The 21,969-nt window shown below is 30.1% G+C and overlaps 1 protein-coding gene across 1 annotated transcript; it reads left to right on the plus strand.

Moving 5' to 3' along the window:
* The first annotated feature begins 5,464 nt into the window (after positions 1-5,464).
* Positions 5,465-14,671, plus strand: LOC147069520 (uncharacterized). The gene is made up of 2 exons (XM_085950657.1): positions 5,465-5,589; positions 13,344-14,671. Exons 1-2 carry the CDS (start codon positions 5,578-5,580, stop codon positions 13,878-13,880), a joined length of 549 nt encoding a protein of 182 aa, XP_085806783.1. The 5' UTR covers positions 5,465-5,577; the 3' UTR covers positions 13,881-14,671.
* Positions 14,672-21,969: the final 7,298 nt, after the last annotated feature.

The raw sequence follows: 21,969 nt of genomic DNA on the forward strand, positions 1-21,969 counted from the left end.
TCTTTAGGACCTGTATGTAGATGAAATAAATCGTACAAAACGAGAAACTTGTGCTGTATCATTTATGTCACAAGACTCGTTGATAAAGCTAAAACCAATTTAAGATCTTCGACTTGCTGGTTGGTTATATTCGAAGACATTTTGACTGTTCTAACTTTCAATGTTTTAGCCTATATATGGTCATTTGTGGCCGAGCCACACCCAAGGGACCAATGAGCCATATGTGGCCCGCGAGCCACGATTTTTCGACCACTGCTATTGTGGAATAAATTAATCTTGAAATTGCGCAGATGTCGATTTCTTCTTCTGCGCACGAATTACAGAGGGTAAAATTAATAATTGTTACCATTAATATTTCTGACTGTCGTCCTTGCTTTTTCGTACAAGGTGGTTGTTAATAATTTTGAACAGTCACAAACACCCAGGCTTTGAGAAAAACACATAAATGTTTTTGTCATGACCGGGAATCGAACCCAGGAACTCTCGGGTGGAAGGCGAGCGCCTTACCAACTGCACCACGAGAGGCATCTTATGTGAAGCCTATTGCATAGTTTTTTTTATTTAGCGTCTCTCTATAGATCTACCATCATAAATTGGCATTTCAGCGAGGGCGCTAGTATGACATTGAGAATATTACCATAACTAACAAAAAAATGGTAAGTTATAATTTTTTATTGGTAGTAGATTTCTGTACAAATATTATGCAATCCATAAATCGAGAAACATGTTGTAAAATTAAATGGCATTTGTAACAAATTTATCCTCGATAGACAATTTTAGTTTCAAATTCGACCGGCTGCCAACTTACGATGGTAAATCTTTAACTACGTTATATTTTATTTAAAAACTAACAAACTTCACGCTTATATGGTATGTTTATAACAACTATATTATTAAACCACTTACGGAGGTTGCAAAGTGAAGAGAATTTCCTTCTACCTACGGTTTTGCTGCCCTCTACATTCCTCTTGCATATACTCATTGCAGAAAAGATGACTGAATTACACAAGTTTCCGTGTTTGATAGTAACTGAAAGTTATTGGTTCTTCTTGAAACCTTCTTATTGGTACGGCGATACAGCCAGATATTGAAAGCCTTAATTTTTATAACTGTTCATTCCTATAACTATAACGTTTTGACTACGTAGGCTATTGGGTATGATGTAGTACCAGATGGCTCTCCATTGAATGGACAGAGCTATGTCTCTATTGCAGGAGCTATGTTTCATTTTTTCAAAAGATCATAACTAACTCGTTGAAAGTTTATCATAACTTATTATCCCATAATGTCCAATGAGCTATTATACGTACACCGTTTCACATGAGAACTGTAGTGGGATATCTAAAAAACGTCTTTTTTATCTGCTTATAAAATTCTTTATTTTTCGTAATATTAAGTGCTGTACTGAGATATTTGGTCTTACTAGTAAAATTTATTTGTATGAGAAATATACCACTATAACATTGAATTAAAAATCCCACTATGTTAAATGTTGAACAGGGATAACATACTTGTCTTACTATAGCACTCAAAAAATTTAATAAAAATATGTTACTGACAAAATATATGGTCGTATGCCTTTGGATTTTCTTTAAATATTTCCTTTATAAACATATGAGATGGTTAACAAGTTTTAAGAATATAAAATAATGAATTTCTTTAAACTTCAATCGGTTATATTTGACATTTGTATACTTATTGGACGAGTTGATTCGAGGAGTCTTTTTCATGATGTTGCCAATGCGAGGCTTTTATACTATATATTTCCGAGTAACCTACCAATTTCATCGCTCCTGCTACTTAATTTCATAAAATTTACGAGGTTGTAGATCTGTTGGGTTTTAAAGCGCTTTGAGGCTTTTAACTGCCACTTATAGACACAGGTGACAATCATTAAAGGGGGGGGGCTAGAAACAGTTCAAATCGTCATACAATTATTGTTAAACTAAAATTGAAAAATAATGCGTATTTTTACAAATTGTGTATGAAATATTACCCTAAAAAATCCCTGTAACTACCATCAAAGTTGACTATAAATAACATATATCCACTCAAACAATAACGTACTATTATACAAAAATAAACCATTAATATTCTTAGGTTTAATCATAACTGTCATCATCAATAATAGGAAGTATATATTTCATTTTAATTTTTTGTCATGTGGGCTTCAAAATCATATAGTTTGTCGGGCTTCTGCATCCCTAAACCAGTCACTAGAAGAAATCATTTTATTAAAAATGTTATCATTAAATATATATATATATATATATGTGCTAAACTATGGGATGTGATTCTTAGAAAGAGGTATGTTCATTAATATATTTTATATGTGCCTACGTTGGTTGTTGTAATTTATGTTTTTTTTAAATATGGAGGCCTCAAAACCAGCCAGTGTCTCAGGATTCTACGACTGGAATGATGACGCAGATATTAATTTGCCACAATTTATATCGAATCCTTATACATTGATTTTTACAACGTTTTACAACAAATGTGTACAAGATGTGCGTGCTATCTGTGGTTCAGTATGTGACACGTGGTAACGTACTAAGCTTCAAGTCTTTTGAGATTTGAGAATCAATGTCTCCGCCGAATCTTAGGGGTACATTGGTACGACCGCGTTACAAACACAAACGCCGGCCTTCCCTCACCCTGCAACGATGCTAAAAAAGCAATCTATGCGATGCAGGTCTCGCAAAGTTGGAAACGCAATATTTGGCAATAGATCGAAGGAAATTGTGCGACCTTTTACCTGCACTATGCCCTAATATTGGGGTGTGACAGGGTAAATTAAGTAATAGAATGATTTTTGTAATCTTTCGATGTTTTCGCCAACATGTACTTTTCCATGTTACATTGAGATACTCTTAATTACTACGTTTCATATACATTACTGAGTGGGATTTCTAAATAGCTATTCTCTAAGCTTCATTATGTATATTAATATTTTATTATACTTACTAAAGAATTTGATATAATTTTGTGTACGTAGGTACTTATCTAGTATATTATACAAATCCCTCATCAAGATATTCGATAACTGCTTAACTTTATTGCTTCAAACGCAATCCGTAAGTAGCTACTAAATAATTATAAATTAGATTGAGTCCGCTGCTACCATAGCTCAATTACTATTGGATTGAAACACTTAGGCCATTGATTTTATCTCGTTTGTCTAGATTTGTATGCATTACATATTGCTGTGGTTAACACAAATCTAACGGATTTGCAATATACAATATTATATCAGGGATATTGATAACACAACAGTAAAGGAGATAACAGATGTGAATTTAATTTTGACTTATGTCAAGTAAATAAATAAGCACAGAAATTCAAATCTAATGTAACAATTACCTATATGTATCACATATTGTTTTAGATTTATTCATATTAAAAAGCTCAATAAAATCAAAAATCAAACGGTGATAAAGGATTGAATGAAGGACTGCTTATATTTTAATTCTTATTGTTCTATTGGTGTTAGTTTTACTGTGAAATTAATAGTTATTTCAAATTAAAAACGTCTTCTTCCATTATATCATACAAAAACTAAGCAGTTTTTCGAATAAATTTATATATTGCAGTATAAAAGACTAAAACGCTAGCACATCTTGTAAATGTATTCAGTCAATAAAAACAATTAATTGCACCGCAGGCGATTTTTTTACTATAAAGAACAAAGAAGTGTGCCACTCCAAACGTTGTTTCATTGAAGAAAACATTACACATTATGTTTTGTAGTATAACTTCAAATAATAGAATGGTTTATTAGATTTACCCTTAATGCATATTTCGACAAGCCCCATAATATAATGTACACTGAATTTATGTAATTTTATGACTGAACCCCGAATTAGGGGATTTTACGGGATGTAGTTTTGTCACTGATTGTAGGTGTTGACTGCCGTTGAATGAGTTATGAATAATGCTTTGTACATTTTCCAGAACTTGATTGTCACTATCATACTGGATTTTTACCACGTAAAGACACAAAAATTTTGACTGCAAAATTATTACTTTAGATTAAATTATATCATAATCCTTGACTATAAATATTAAGGTGAAATTTTAATTTGTATTCAATTATTATTTCTACATTAAATAGAAAATATTAAAAAGAAAGATACTAATCTAGTCATACATATGTATTTTTTGTAAAAATATATACCAAAGTTGTTGTATTTATCTACTTTCTGTGATTTGCATAAGTATACAAATTACTAATGGCAATTTTAGTCTGACCATTCTGAATTGCTATTTTTGTATACAATTATTAATATTAGTTCCTTTTTTTTCAAATGTTTAATGAAAATTAGTGGTTCGAGTGGCGGTTTTATGCCATCATTATAACGATTGAATGTATACTTAAGATATAAGTATACCTAATTTGAAATATACACATATTATACATTTAAAAAAATATTATGCTACAAAATAAATCTACTGCAAATATTGTATACCTAATACCTACTTATATTTAGCCTAAAATATATTGAAGTTTTATTAAATGAAGACGTTCAAATTCAATTAAATATATAAAACAAATTACCTACTTTGTCCATATAATTTTAATATCATATTTTATTGAATTTACGCGGTAAAATTTTCATAAAAAATAAGAGATTTAATGTTATTTTCTAATAATCTTTATGTAATAAAATTCCGAGTATTAATTAAATTAATATTTATTAAAAATATACATACACAATATTTTTTTTTTTTAGAATTATTAGTAACCATGTCCTTGATTTTTCGTACAAGGTGGTTGTTAGTAATTTTGAACAATCATAAACACCCAGGCTTTGAGAAAAACACATTAATGTTTTAATAATCATAATAAGTAATCAAACCGAGAACTCTCGGGTGGAAGGCCAGCGCCTTACCCACTGCACCACGAGTTAACAAAACTAATAGTAGTTACATATTTTAATTAAAAATGAATATATTTTCTAATAATGGTTTTGTATTTTTTAAAACTCAGAGTAGCTTTGAGCAAAATATAAATTTTAACATTGTTTTTACTAGGTTAAAATAATTATAGTAATAAAATCAATGTGTGAAAGAAGTACGAAAAATAAGTCCACTAAAGAATACCATTTACAAAAATGTCAGTTAATTAATTTTTCATTTTATTTTTTGTTTATGTCCATAAAATATTTTCCGAATATTTAACTGGATTTCCATCAAGATTAAATAATAGTTAACTACTCGTATATTAAAATTTAATGTGACTTAATATTTAAAACAAATCAACCTGTATCCAAAGGTTCATTTAATCGATACCCCTGTCATAATATATCGCCAGCAATAATGCTCACGGGGTACCAAAAGTGGGAAGGAGATCACACTTTCGGTTCGGTTAGCCCCCCCCGAGGGGGTCTCGAGTCAAGTGGGGAATTTCATATAAAGTCTATTCGCATCGAGGTAGACAACAGAAGCAGTTTTCCTTACAGAAAAGGCTTAGCACAGCGAGTTCTGAGAAATATTCATTTGCAGAAGCGCTTCGCCAGTTTTTGTGAAAAAATATATATTTTGTCGTTGGAGTGTGATAAATATCAACTTACCTCGAAAATGAGTCCAATGGTAAGAAAAAAACCATTTACTTAATTAATTATACAATACAATACAAATCGAATATAATTGAATTTTAAATTTAAGTCACAAAATATATGACAATGGTCAGAACCGGTTTCGCTCACTTAATAAAATAGCAGTTACGTAAGCAATGTCAACCCAATAAACTTTTTTTTTTGTTTAATGAATAATTTACAATGTATAAGAATGCTACATCCTATATTGTACATAGATAATTTACTTAAATATTTATTAGAAAAAAATATGGTGCCGAGTGGGACTTGAATCCGCAATCATTAGATTCGGATGTACTTTACCAATTTATTCACCTGCAATCTATCTAATAAATGACAAACTTTTTTTTTAAGTTTTTTTTAATTGGTATGACACTCTGAAGTATATATGAATTATGATTGGCTTCGGTTTCCGTTGAGGATATAATATTTATTATATAATACATATTTTTAAGGGAGACAATTAATTGTTTTGCCAAGATTTTAGAATCTTATACTGGATCTAAACACACAATAAATATCATTAATATATTATATAATAAACAATATATATAATATGTAGTGAAACAATTATAATAATATAGTAGTAGAAGTTAAATAATCAATGAAAAAGGCTTGATCAATTACATAACTATAGTATGACCTTGCTGGGAATCTAACGCAGAGCCTTCGGATGAAAGGCCAATGTCTTACGCATTGTATTACAAGGGCCAGACAATAAAACGATAATAAATTAATCTTATTAGTCAAATGTTGTATTCGAATCAAAGATAACATTTATAACACATATTTTAATGAATAACATCATCACCAATAATATTTGCTTTCTTTTCAAAATAATAACTCAAGTTTGCCATTTTATAGTTGTATTACTATTATAATTATATAATGAAAGTATCAAATTAATAAATCGTTTTTGAAATGTATATAAGTAGGTATTTTATTGTAACTTGAAATTTTCATTTTATCTTAAATATAACATACAATAAAGTATTTATACCTTTACAGTAATCACTATAATTATTTTTTATAATAATTATCAAATATTTAAATGAACAAAAGATTGCTAACTTAATTTAATTACACTATTTTAGTTTAAATTAATGTGAAATCTTCATAGCTATGCAATAGCCATTGTGATACAAAGTAGGTTAAAATATCTCTGAGAATTTTCACGTTGTTAATTCTTCACATTAATAATCTTATTTAATGGTTTGGAGGTCAGTTTTTGCTCTTATTGTTATAAATTTATTATGTTTGTATATTGACAGTAGAAATCATGTCAATGGTCGCTCGTAGTTTTACCAAATTTCACTGTTGAACTATTTATAGACTATACGCTGCAAAAAGTCAGATAAGTAAATTAGACATGCTATCCCTGTTTTTTGATATAAGTATGTAACATCATACCTACGTATATATGACGTAGGTAACATCGAAAAGTTGTGTTCGTACATCTTTTATTACTAATCGATGTGAGAACGCTATACATCAAAAATATAAACCGTAAATGCCACTGACGCTTGTAAAATGTAACATCGTAGTGACAAATCTTGATGATGCTATTAGATACCATGTTGTACTGCTCCATATTCTATATATTGTTTTTAACATTACATCACGCCACGAGGCCCAATGACAGTAGTGTATTTAGTAATAGAAGAAAAACAATCATAAACACACAGGCTTTGAGAAAATCACTTCAATATAATTATGATCTTACCGAGATCAAACTTAGATGTCTAATCCTAATAGAATCATGTAAACTGGATAGCATGATAATACTAGTTAAAATCTCTAGTGTGACAGAACTGAAATTTTATAGGATATACAAAAATAGTTTATTTACATAAAAAATCAAGTATAATATCAGTTTCTTGTGTAAGTCTCTGAATAATTTAATTTACATGACACGTAGTGAGAAGGGGGGGGGGGGGGTTGTCATTTTTGAGTGTTGGCAATAGTTACGATATGATAACAACATACATTTGATGTATTACGCTAATTTTAAATTGATATTTGTGTCGCTAGATTTCAAAATCAGCTAAGTCCATAATAGATGAATATGAGAAACACAGCTTTTTGTTTTCTCAAATACACAGTCACAAGCGTGAAAGTTTATATCATTTCGCGTATAGAATATTTAAAATTAATAAATTCCACATTTTGATAATGCTGAAATGTTAGAAAGCAGTAGTTCTTCAGCAATTCACAAAAAAATAAATAAAATACCTAAAGGTGGACTTGGCTGATTTTGAAATATAGCGACACTTATGTTACATCGGAAACTAAAATTAAAATTTTAGTGATTTATAAAACACTAAAAGTTTTATGAAACTATACGGTATTATAATATAACTGCATAGAAAATGTATTACATTATTTTTGATAAAATGGAAGTTTTAACAACACAGCGATGATTTATCGTTTTGGTCCAATGTTACAAATATTCCCACAGTAAAAACAAACTGCGTCACCATAGTAAATATTGCATTCATTATTTAATTACAGTCATTGTTATTAATTGTAGCAATACCACAGTAATTTATTGATAGCTAACACTAGCATTTTTTAAAGTTCTACAACCCGTAGTGAGTCTTCGCTTCTTTCAGAAACTTTTCTCACCTCGTTCGATCGAAATCCGTTTTCCAATTATTTTAGCTACGTATCTTACTCTAACTTTCCTGTGGCGTAGTTCAATAATTTTAGTCTCGTACATCTTCTACTGTCTTTATAAGACGCATATTCAATTTCATATACCCCGCCTTACTTGTAACTATTCTGGAATTATAATATGCAGTTGACCGATTCACTGCTGATTGAATGCGGTATGAAATTAATAATTTAATTTTCTTCGATGGAGTTTAAAGCCATTTAAGTTTACTGCCATGCCATTGGTATCACTGCGTTTTATAGTTGAGTATATCATAAACTTTATATAATCATATAATAATAATGGTATGGTATTTTCGAAAGTAAACTAATTAAATAATATGTCCATTAAAATAGTTGACGGTAAACAGTTAGAATTTTCATACGAGTATATTCATACAATTATCATTTTGTATTGTTAATTAGTGTTTTGAAATACTTTTCGCCATACTTAATGTAGATAACAAAAAAACAATTAAAACTCGTAAAATATGAACTAAGTAAACGAAATAACTCTTTATAATATGTACAAACGTAAAATTCATTATCAATCTTGGAAAGCATAATATGTATAGTAAGGATATTCATATATTTAAAAAAAAGAGGCAATGGGTGTTCTGCTGTTAGCGGTTATTCCCTTGAGTTCTTGATCTGGATCTAAATAATACGTTTTGAAAAAATAATATAATGTAACTTTGAGTCAATTATGGGAATAGAATTAGAAACCCATGTTTTTGGATACAAATATTCGATAACTATTCTACTGTTAGTGTAAGACATTTAAAATATTTTTTATGTAGTGTTTAAGCCAAATATACATTGAATATAGCCATTACCATCACCAGAATAAATTTTCAGTTGAGAAAAATTATGTTTCATTATATTTATTGGAGTGCGTCGGTTTCTAAATCCATGCATGGCAGGCTTGCATTCTTTGGTCATGATCGTAGTTCAATTTTGCCCTTTGCCTACAAAATCACACAATTTTCACAATCATTTTTTTCTTATTACATAACTCAACCCATGTTCATATCTAAAATATTTTTATGAAATTAAATATATTCTGGATAGTTTACCTAGTAAAAAATGCGCGCTTTATTCAAACAATACTAAGAGACCACGTTTTGCGTCACTTCCGGTGAAAGAGTAAGCATTTGCTATCAAACGTATCTATAGGTATATATTAATTCTTTGGTTGTCTTTAAAAAATTAAGAATAATATATTCCTCTTTATATTAAGTATAAAATATTATCTTTGAAATTTAAATCACAAACTATAATAACGAATTCAAAATACATTAAGTAACCATTTAATTTAATGTTGATATGGTACCTCCATTTAATATTACGATTGCGTCATTGCATTGATGAGTAACATATAATATTTACTCATCGCACCAATTTTAACTTAATAATTAAGATAAACTCATTTAAGCTAGGTCGCTGATTTCAACATCAGAAGATAGACGTTTTTCTTATGCTTCTAAGAGTGGTTTTTCATTACTATCTATTATTATAAGTTAAATAAAATATTTACAGTATTTTAATTGTACAGAACCATCTAAATTAATTGTTTTCAATATTGACATGTATTTTATGGTGCTAAATTATAATTCTAAGTAGCCCTGATATTTTTTAATTGGAATCCTATGAAATACCAAGATCGTGATATAGATTATAACGATATACACAGTTATTTAGTATTACACAAATGCTCGAAAGTTGCTTTTGTAGTTTTTAAAAAATAACAATTCAATAGGTAAGAAGGAAAAGAGCTTCTCGCCATTTTTTAAACAAACAGCTGTCACTCTTTAGTAAACCAAATTACTTTATTATTTTTAATTTAAAAAGTGGCTCAATATTCTCTATAAATATGATATAATATAACTTATAATTCACCTAAAACCCCTTAAAACAGTGTTATTATTTTTTCTGCGAATAGTTAAATGTGTAGTAACCAATATAGAGTAGCCCATTTACTTTTGATCTACCTACTAAATTATGGTTTTGAATCCAAATTCAGCTGGGAGACAACACATTTTGATCTGCACATAGTTACTACAGTCACGGAGGATTGTATTAACAAATCACAAATATGGCGTGCTGTATTTTTAATATATTCAATTATGCAAACGTGAAAATTCTAATACTACATTAAGAAAAACTGTACCTGTTACTTACCTACTAAAAACAAGTAATTATCTGTAGGTTCATAGTATTTGACATAAATTATATTATTATTGCCCCATTACTAGATTTGATTTATTGATTTATAAACATGGTGTACTTAATAAAACAGGTTAATTTATTATAATTAGACGAAAGTTGACATAAATATATTTAAATTATTCTAATGGAAAACAGTTCATAGTTACCAATGCTAATAAGGTAGTAACATAATAATATACTCGTACGTTATATTTTTTGATTGACATCTTAGTATAAGTTATAAGGGCATTCATTACATGCTAATATTTGGCATAGCATTCAAAATTTTTTGTACTGCGATACAATTAGTTTCGTATTTGAATATTTTAAAATTGATATTGCAAGGTCGATGACCATGCCTTGCATCCATTGTATGGGGAGATGCTAAAATTTTAATTTAAAGGAATTGATTTTTAGCTAGTTGTTTATGAAGTTCATTCTATTATTCTGATTTTAACACACACTTTGATTGAAAAAAAAAGGTTTGCAAAATTGACCTAGTCACTTATTATATTACTCGTATAATAGGATATTATTCTACGTCTCCTCTACGAATGTCGCTAAGACGGTTTTATCATTTATATATTCATATCTTGTACTTAGATAAATGTTTGCTTGTCGATATCACGAATGATATTTGATAGTGACCGTACTTTGAACTATACCACGTGCCGTTAGCTCTGGGTCAGGGTAGTTAAATTCCTATTAGTACTAGTATAAGACATTTGATTAATGATATCAGAATGGTTTGGTGATAGTAATTAAGCGTTGTGAGACATAAAACAATTTCATAATAAAAAAAACATCGTATGTAAATTTCATGGGCTCACGCGCCGGAAGTGAAATTGTTTGTTGTATTTTTAATAATTTTCTTATTCAGTTTCCATTTGAACATATTTTAAAATCGAGACGATTGGTTTATTAGTGAGATAGACAACGGTCAGATCTACATGCATGTCTCACCTCACCATTCCATCGCTGCTATCCGACCACTTCATTGCAATGTAGGCGGTTAGATGTAGATGACGTGTGTTTTTCTACCGGCACCTAACCTTAGAATTCTAATTAATTGGTACCAATACAGCAAACAATAAGCTTTGCAAGTTTCATCATAGATTAGATTATAATTAAATATAAATATGTAATTTACATATATATTTTTTTTAAAACTACAACAGGCTAAGAGGCCCAATGACAGTAGTGTAGTGAAACTGAAATGCAGTAGTAAAAGCGAAACGATAACATAAACCACCGGACTTTGAGAAAACTACATAAATATATTCTGACCTCACCGGGAATTGAATTCGGAGCCTTCGGGTGAGAGAAAAGTGCTTTACGTACTGAATCAATGTTCACGTAGTGTAACGCAGCTGAATAAGTGAATTTACTTTAAAAAAATGTGCTGATTTCTCCAATCTCAGATTTGAAAATATATAAAATATATGAGAGTTTATTTGAACAAAATATTTACCACGGCATCTTTCTTAACATCGCTAATTAAACGCATTCCTAGTAATAATATTAGGAAAGAATCAGTTAAGTTTATTCAAATTCGCTTGCACCAAATAAAATTACAATTAATATAAATCAAATCGGGTTGATCTCAAAACCGCATACTTAATTTTATTGCACTAGAAAAGCTTTTGCATAACTTAGATTGGCAAAGTGCTCAGTACAGAATAACTTGTTGAATTTTACAAATAATTGCCATATCATGCTGTAGTATTTTCTCTACATAAACCAGTTTAAACTTAAGTGACAAGTTATTGCCGAGTTCAACAACTTATTATAATCAGCTCATAGGAATTGATTTAAAATAATGTAGTTACATATTCGAAAGTGAACGCATATTCTTTGAATATGTTTTAAGTATTTTCTTTGATGACAGTGTTAATTTATTCTCTTCTTGAGAGACAGTTGAAGGTTTTCTTGATGTTAATTTAACTGTCACTATGAAGGAAGGCGTGTTTTTTGATTTAGCTACTTAAATTAAAATATATTATATTTATTAAGTTTTGGCGTACAGACTAAATTGCGTGGTTTTTGTAATTTATAAAATATATCAAAATATTTAAAGTGTTAAATCGAACTTATGAAGTTTACAACACGGATTTTCCGTGTATCAAGATGGATGGAATGTATATTTTTTATCTATCCTGCCCATGTGTGCATTATTTTTTACTCGGATCTGTTAATTTCTATTATAATTTCTGAGAGTTCTCATTGCGACTCCAAAAGAATAATAACAATATTAATTGTAGAAAAATTGGTTTTACACGTTTATTTATCTATTATTAGTGTTATTCAACCGATGGTCTGCATAATTTTTCTGGTAACCCGAGAATTTTTGGCGTCCAAATGCATATGCTAAAAATTCTAATGAAATCTTCAAAACTCGTGCACCTGAAAGTGTTTGTGCATTGTTTTTCTGTTCTTAAAATAAATTAAATGGTTTTACGTGATGAAATCGACTTCTATCAGAGGTCATTATACGTTATTATATAAATAATATTTTTTATTTCTGCGTTAGCGATCCGCAAAACGTTTCTGCAATTTTCAGTAGTCAGCAGTTGTAAAAAGGTTAAGAAACACTGATCTATATAATATAAAAAGTCAAAATATGTTTGTTTGATTTAATTTTCCGACTTGGCATTAACCGAAATCTACATTTATTATGAAAAGTTTGCATATTTTGGATTCAATTCTAATTTGATGTTCTTTTGTTTGAATTAGCTGTCAAAATTATTTTCATTTTGACGTGTTGTCAGCCTAGATAAAGATATTTTAATACTTTCTAATAAAATATGACTTTAAAGCAATACTAGGTATGATTGATTAGCAATTTCAGTTTTTTATTGTTATTATATTAATTTCTTGTTTTTCTTTCAGTATCTTACCGCAGTCTTGAGCCTCGTAGCTTTTGCATCAGCATCAGGCTGGGCCGGTTACGATGATGGAAGCTGGAAAGGAAACGGACTCGCTCATGCAGGATGGGCCGGTGGCCATGGATCAGCTCACAATTACGGACCAGCACCATTAGCTCATGACGGCCGTGTGATCGAAACACCGGAAGTTGCCCACGCAAGAGCGGCGCATTTAGCCGCCCATGCCAAAGCCGCCGCGGCCGCCCCTGCTCATGGCGCGTGGAACCCTTCATGGGATGACAACTCTCATGACTCTTGGGCACCAGCTGCTCATTCTTCATGGGCACCGGCTGCTCACTCTCATGACGCGTGGGCACCCAAATGGAACGGACCCCTCGCCCACATTGAATTGACACATGACGGTAAATACGTTAAAGATACTCCTGAAGTCGCACATGCCAGGGCAGAGCATTTAGCTGCCGTTGCTGCTGCTGGACATGGATCATCTCATTATGCATATGAACCTGCTTACGGACATGGACATGGACATGGAGGATGGTAAAAGATCCAACCGTAAAACAAATCGTGCATTATTAAGTACGTGAATGAAATATAACGTAAAATTTGTTTACTGAATACAAAAACAAGAGCATTCTTACATTTTCGTATGTCTATAAAATTGTCTGAATTTATAATTTTTATTATGTAAGTAATACAGACTTCTGTACTTCAAATATCTTTAAAACTGTCAAAAAGATTATGATATTAACAAAAGCTTTAACACTATGTTAATTATTTATACAGTGTATAATATTACATTTAAATATAGAATCAATTATTCTTTTAGTAATGATAAGAAATAACAATTCACTTGTTTTTCTATTCTTTATATAATTATGATTTCTATTGTTATTAAGACAATATTTTGAGATATCTACACAATACTTATTGTCTTAAATACATTATTAAAAACTTATAATTTTTCTTTATATTGCACTTTTTAGTATAAATAATATTGTTTTTATGTTTTGCACCTAAAATCATTATCGAGTTACGTACCTACATACTTACATTTTATTACTGTATCTACAAAAGTCAGTATAGGTATTATGTTATCATATTATGACAGAATGTTTAGTAAACAATTTTTACTCTATTGTTACATATTTCATGTATTTTTGCAACACGAAAATATTCATTGATCTACCCTTGCTGTGTCCCCTGAAAGTGTTATAATTGCTGATTATATTAAATCAGAAAACGTATTTATGCAAGTTATTATTATAATTATAATCTCATTGTAATTATTATTGTTTCACGCCATTTTGAATTTAACTTGCATCGATCTTGTCATATTTATCCTTTTTTTATATTACATTATATTTTATTACATATTATTATTATATCCTTCGTTTTGTTTCTTAAAAGTTTTCGTTACTATCGTCAGATGACCTATTTGTTAGTGGTCTTTGGCGTGTTTTTGTATTATATAATTGTATGTGTAATGAACGCAATACGAAATAAATCGAAAAAATAACATGTGGAATTTTATTGCAACTATCCTAAATACTGTCCTACAACAAGAAATCGGTGATAATAGGAAGTCACTGTAGTCGCACAATATAGAATACTTTTCAGTTACATATACTTGTCATAGCGGCAACGCGTGCTAGAGACGTGTTTAAATATTTTTTTCCTTTTAAATGCGACTATTTTTTTCTTTGCTATAAGTCAAAAGTTTACTAATAATAATTATAACGACACTCATAATCGTTTTAGACATACTTTTATTATAAAAGACTTAAAATTGATTGATCTATACACCACGGGAGCGTATAATGAAATTATAAATTTGTGGCATTTGGGGAATTAAAATTCATTTAAAAACGGAAGCGCGATTAGCTGTACTGTGGGTCTATTCTATGCTTATCGACCGCTAAAGTGATAAAGTGAAAAATATTATCAAACTTAGGGTAGGTTTGTATCAAAATATTAGCACTTATTGTAACAATTACACGAAGCCGGTTTTTATTGTTGCAATAAGTGCTATATTTTAACAGCACCTATCTTGCTGCTGTTAAAATATCGCACTTATTGCAACAATAAAAACCGGCTTCGTGTAATTGTTACAATAAGTGCTAATATTTTGATACAAACCTACCCTAAGTTTGATACTATTCATCAATTTAGTGTTCGATAAGTATAGAATAGACCCACTGGAGGGGATTGTTAGTTCACAGTTTTAACACGTAAACAAAAAGTTCTTGTTCGACTATTTATACATGAAGTAAGTATCCCATATAACAGACATGTCTAACTTCAAGGAGGCTATAATTGACTAGATATACTAGATCAAAACTGGCAGGGATTTAATACGCTGTCCCATAGTTGTTATAAAATTTTAACCAAATATATAATTGGAGGGTGGTTTTTGTAAGAAAATGTATACTGAGAATTTACAAATTAAATGACACGTGACATTCATAATCACAAAAATAGTAATTTTCCCATCCGTCAAACTATTTTCCTACTGTGCAAGGATTCTGCTATGCGTGGGTAAAGGGAAACTACACTGTGATCTATAAACCAGTATCGAAACTGACAGTAAAAAACCACACTCAATCATTATAATTCTTTAACTTGAATAAACAGATTATATTTGGTTCAGCCACTGAGAATATTCTCAGTGGCTGAACTCAGATACTGAGAAATTAATTAAAATAAAATAACAACATTTTATTGTTCATTATTATAAAGAAATATTCAATTTCGTATTTCCATTAGATTTTTTTTTGGCAATCATTATACTCATTGTCAAGTTATTCCTCTCCTGGTAAAAGAGATTACTATGCCACAGTTAAAGTTAACTATGCCTCAGTTTAAGGAGTGGGAAGTTTAGTTAATATAACGAACTTACGAAGTCATAAAACGACTCACGAAAGCTGGTTAATGAAATAAATAGTTAAATATGTTCTTTGAAAATTAAAATAAAACCATGTTGTAACGACTGAATATAAAATATGTTTTTTTACATTTTCGCAACTAAGTATGGACCTATGGTGCGATCGACGCATGCATTCGATATGCCTTCCATATAATAAATCGTTATTGATTTAACCATACCATTGGGCTCAGATTTCTTCTGGTATATATATATAAATCTTTAGACATTTTTTTATTAAGCTAACCATTGCTACATCTGAGTAGAAAAAACGGCCCACGTGCTCGTCGTAGGTCAAAATTGAGTTTTTATTATATTTTCAAACCATGATCCTGGACACTCCTTAAACGTTGTAGATAATCTATTTATATAATTTTGAAGCCTTATTATCCTTTATAGTTATTTTAAACATTTGATGACTGCATAAAGTATTTTTGTTACATAAAATAGTATTCTTTTAAACCTCTCGCTCTAATGTTTTAGAATATAGTCATATTTCGGTACATAACTGTGCAGTGGTGTTAAGATTTTTTACATTTATTAATTTTTAAACGCATTTATAAAACCATTAGTATAATTTATTATGAGATAATTTTTGTAAAATATTCACGATAAAAAATTATATTGATAATCTCTGTGATCCCAAATTTGACAAGAATTAGGAATTTTATTATTCAAAAAATCGGCAAGATTTACACATTTGAAGATAATTCTAAAGATATTTATTATAAGCTATGTCTTTGACCATTTAAGTGTGATAAACATCTTGTGAATAATGATTGCTTTATAATAATTATTGACCTAAGAATAAGGTAGTGTTTTTTTGAAATACGCCATTTCTTTTGTCATTCCCCAGTAGTTAAGCTACAACATACGGCCGTAGCCATAAATTGACAAACTATAATTAAAGTTGTGAGTAAATTATACTAATGGTTTTATAAATGCGTTTAAAAATTAATAAATGTAAAAAATCTTAACACCACTGCACAGTTATGTACCGAAATATGACAATATTCTAAAACATTAGAGCGAGAGGTTTAAAAGAATACTATTTTATGTAACAAAAATACTTTATGCAGTCATCAAATGTTTAAAATAACTATAAAGGATAATAAGACTTCAAAATTATATAAATAGATTATCTACAACGTTTAAAGAGTGTCCAGGATCATGGTTTGAAAATACAATAAAAACTCAATTTTGACCTTCGACGAGCATGTCCCCCCTTAATAACATAGATAAATTATGTAAAGTATGAAACAAAATCGACAAAAATTTTGAAATACATCGTTTTCGTAAAAATAATAGTGTGTAATATACCCAAATAATTAGATCATCTAGACATCGAACAAAGGGTTGTAAGAAACGTGATGTCTCGTAGGGTGCACACGATTTCTTTTTTAAAATTTTTGATTTCTGTTAAATTATTGCACCAAAAATAACTCCTTTTATAATGTTACTGTAGAATGAAAGAAAGTTATTGGTATTTCGGGCTTGGAAAATTCATATGTTGTTTTAAATGTGTGATTGAATTCAGAGTATTGATCTAGTAATAGGTTGACTAACATCTAGTTCTCGTAAAAATTAAATATATTAATATAACCTCCACTCTGTAGAGGTCCATAACATGATCGCTATTAAATCGTACATGCTGAAGTAAGTAAGTATAAAATTATAGAATGCTTATTGACAAATAACATGACAATCTAGTTATAATTATTATTATTGTATACTAGCAAGGCCAGCTAACATCCATTTCTCCATTCATTCATTTCCAGGTTGATCCATTTATCCCAAAAAATCTTTTGGTTGCATTTATAATTAATTATTTTAATATAAACATTTTTTTTTGTAACCGGTAAGTTACATTGTTATTATTGAACCTACAGTGTGTAACCCAGGTAGGGCTTAGCTAATTTTACAAAATATTTCAAGAGTTATTCAAACTAAAAATAGGTTACGAATCACTGACATAAAGACCTATGGGCCTTGAAGGAATAGTCAATAGATGATATATAATTGCCGATTCCCTCAAAAGCCGAAAAAACGATGTCGCATACGAAGATCACTTCCGGTGGCTGGATAGAGTGGGAAAGGTCCTCCGTACTCTCAATGTATCTAACTGGTGGTAAAAACAATGGTGGCGAATGGCGATAATAGTCAGAGACCAGCAGCCCTATGTTGTAACTTGTGACATGAAGTCACCCGGCGACATCATATGACATCATTGTGACGTACTACCGGAGTGAGTCAATAGTCTTCGAGAAATTAACACTACTCTAATACTGGCGTTATTCATTGTCCCCATACACAAATTGGTGTTTCAGCATAATAATATCTATGGTGAGCCGTGTGCATTGGGCGGCTCGCCTTGATGCGTGTATTGAGCATACGTCACAATTACGTCATGTCGTCGGTTGACTTCATGTCACAAGTTACAACATAGGGCTGCAGATCGCTCTCCAGGATACAGTTTAGCAGCAATCGCCTATATTTAGTTCTGTTATATTCCTATTTATACGTGCATGGATTTACTGCTGACACTACGTATTAACATGGTCATAACAAGAAAATGTACGCATAAACACGTATTATCGTGTAACTTGCAAGATTGCATACATGGACCAAAAAAGTTCAGATGTTTCTAAATTGTCACGTAATAGTTGGAACTTGCATGACGTATGCGCATGCGCTGTATAACGATAATGGAATACCTGTCGGAAAAAATACGAACTACACGGCGCAAAATATTTTTGACGTTTATCACAACATCAAATAGCACCATACACTGATAGCAACGCGTCTAGCTTATTCTTGAAGAATGATGAAGAATATTTGTGCTAGTAAATCTATGCACGTGTACAAGTACTATTATACTGTTAACGATTTCAGTTTGAAGTAGGCAGTATATCTACAAATCAAATCAATAAATAGATTACCTACCTACATACTATTAATATAACAATGCAATTACAAGGACATTGTACATTTGCAGTGTGCAATAAAAGATGCAATTAAAGAATGACAAATATGACAATAAAACAATATTAAAAAAGAATATCTAAAGTGGGCGTATTTTCAATGAAAAAATATTTTTAAAAAAATCATCGTAGAAATACAAAATTTCCAAGGCGGAAAGATTCTTTCAAGCAGTGTTCATCAACCTTTCATATTTTTTAGTGAATATGTCCATTGTCAAAAATGAATTGATTAGTCTATCACGGGATGGATTGTGGTCATCCGTGCCAAAGGCTAATGGGAATAGAGTTGCAAAATTAAAAAGCACGTACAATCAGTAAAGTTGTATTATTATATGATATCATTAAAATTTTGATTTTATAAAAAGCATTTTATATATTTATTTCCTTCTCCATGTAATCACGAGGAAGCTCACGGAAATTTTCGTATTGCATCAGTCGTTTTATTTAATTTATTTCCACCATGAAATTGACAGTTAACACCGTTAAAGAAAAAAAAATCATTAGATTTAATTGTAGTATTAAGTTATTTTTGTGTCTAAGTAAAGCTCCCGCTGCGGGAAATATGTAAGATCCAAAGTCGTGTTAATCCTAAATAGCGTAGACAACTTTGAGCTTTTACTTAGAATTCTTAAACAGGCATCAAATTTATAAATTTTCCATCTAACGTATGGCGTTAAATCTAACGTTTTTCGACACCGAAAACAGTTAAAAAAACTTTTCATAATAAAGCTAGAATATTACACCAGATTTGCCCGAAAATCAACATGCCGGTCTTACGTACCTTATACTATGTTACTAAGAATAATTACAAGATAAAAAGAACTTTTTATATACCACGTTTTAAAATTTTCTGTTGAATCATATAAACTTGACAATTCTATATATTAATAATTTAGGACAAATAAGGCAATTGTCAACAAATCATTTTTTTTGCTATTTTGCAACAAACAAATATAGAACACTGAAATTTCATTTTGATTTCCATAGTAACGCACGTATATATTAATAATTTAGTTGCTAGGACCCCAGACTCCTAGCAACCAATAATAGTGGATTGGATTACGGATTTCTTCCGAAATAACTTTTCATACAAAACAGAATTAACTGAAAATGAATTCAATTCTACTTAAAGATGGCTAAAAGTATATAAAAAATGCATTGGCATCGTGTTCTGATATATTCTAAAAGTTTCAAATGTCTAGCTAGTCGGGAAGTTAGTTAAAAATCGATTGCAAGATTTGCACCGGATAAACAACCACCGAACCAACAAGAATACGAGCTAAGAAAAACGTGGTAAAAATATCAGGTGGCAGCGTCACCTGTCAACAGTTTTATCGATGAGCTAAATGCATTCAGTGTGTTCAATGCGTGTGGCATATTATACAGTATATGCGTGGGTCTGTGTTTGCCGTGAGCTGCATTGCTGACAGATAAATAACGACAAATAGATACTTATTCATATTTTAGTTAATACACTAAAATGTTACATACAACTAAATTTCTTACCTGTGTTAATTTGAAATTTTATGATGAATAATATTATTAGTTGTAAAATACTAAATTAATTTTCGATCTTTGTTATTGTAAAAGCGATGTATATAATTATGACACATTTAAAAAATATAAATGATAGTTAAAAATATAGCATTTCAATCTACCATTAAATTTGACTTATTTCCTTACCCTATCCGGAATATTTTTGCGAAAGAAAGTGGGCAACACTGATCTTAAGCATAAGTTCCAAATTCAAAATAATACCATGTCAATGACAACATAATATTTTGTCATGTTATAGGTACCAGTTGTGGAACACTGCCGTATTGAATGTGTTATTATTTAAATCCTCCAAGGAAGCGACAAACAATACATTAATAAAACGCTTAACAATTATGACAGGCGATGTTTTAAAATCATTCAATGTCATGTCATACATTTAATAAAAAAATAAATATATATTTTACTATGTGAGAATGACAGTTAATAATATATAATATTACGTTCATTGACGAATAGTATTAATGGTATACCTGTATACATTGTCAACAACAAATTGATTACTGAACAATTTACTATTAGTACAGTGTGTGAGATGAATAGTAATATTTTATTATAAAACAAGTTGTAAATAATATATTGTAAATACATTCACTTTCATCAATGACATTCAATTCAAATCAAGCAGGCTAATAACTACGTATATCTCAAATAAAATGTGTATTAACCAGAGTCAAAGACTTCAGACTAATAATTTTAATGCCTACATTCTTAATAAACGTTTTTAAACAATGACTTCATTATTTTACTGTTGGGAATTGTGGATTGTTTTGCGGATCGTAAATAAGCAACGTAGTTTTAATATACGATTAACTTTATTTATATTAATCTGCATGCATATTACTATACAGAAGGATCACATGTTATATGCGCGTGTGCTCTAAATAACTGATGACAACTATCACACCACACACAGGTGCGGCATAAGAGGGGGAAGAAGAATCTGTCGCCCTCTTACAAACAATAGTCGATATCTAGCTTCGGCGGAGCGAGCGCTAGATGTCGACACGTACTTATTTATTATATTATATTATTCTATTAGACGGCTATATCTCAACATTAACATTCTACAAAAATAATATAATTTGTCAACGACATCTGTCTGTAAGTATATATTATTATAATGACACTAATACACTCAAACAAACGTCGGAACTAATTTCGTTGATTTCACG

The sequence above is a fragment of the Rhyacophila brunnea genome, unplaced genomic scaffold (genome assembly GCF_057557595.1).
Source record: "Rhyacophila brunnea isolate RB1 unplaced genomic scaffold, BYU_Rbru_1.0 scaffold_23, whole genome shotgun sequence".
NCBI classification, from domain to species: Eukaryota; Metazoa; Arthropoda; class Insecta; order Trichoptera; family Rhyacophilidae; genus Rhyacophila; species Rhyacophila brunnea.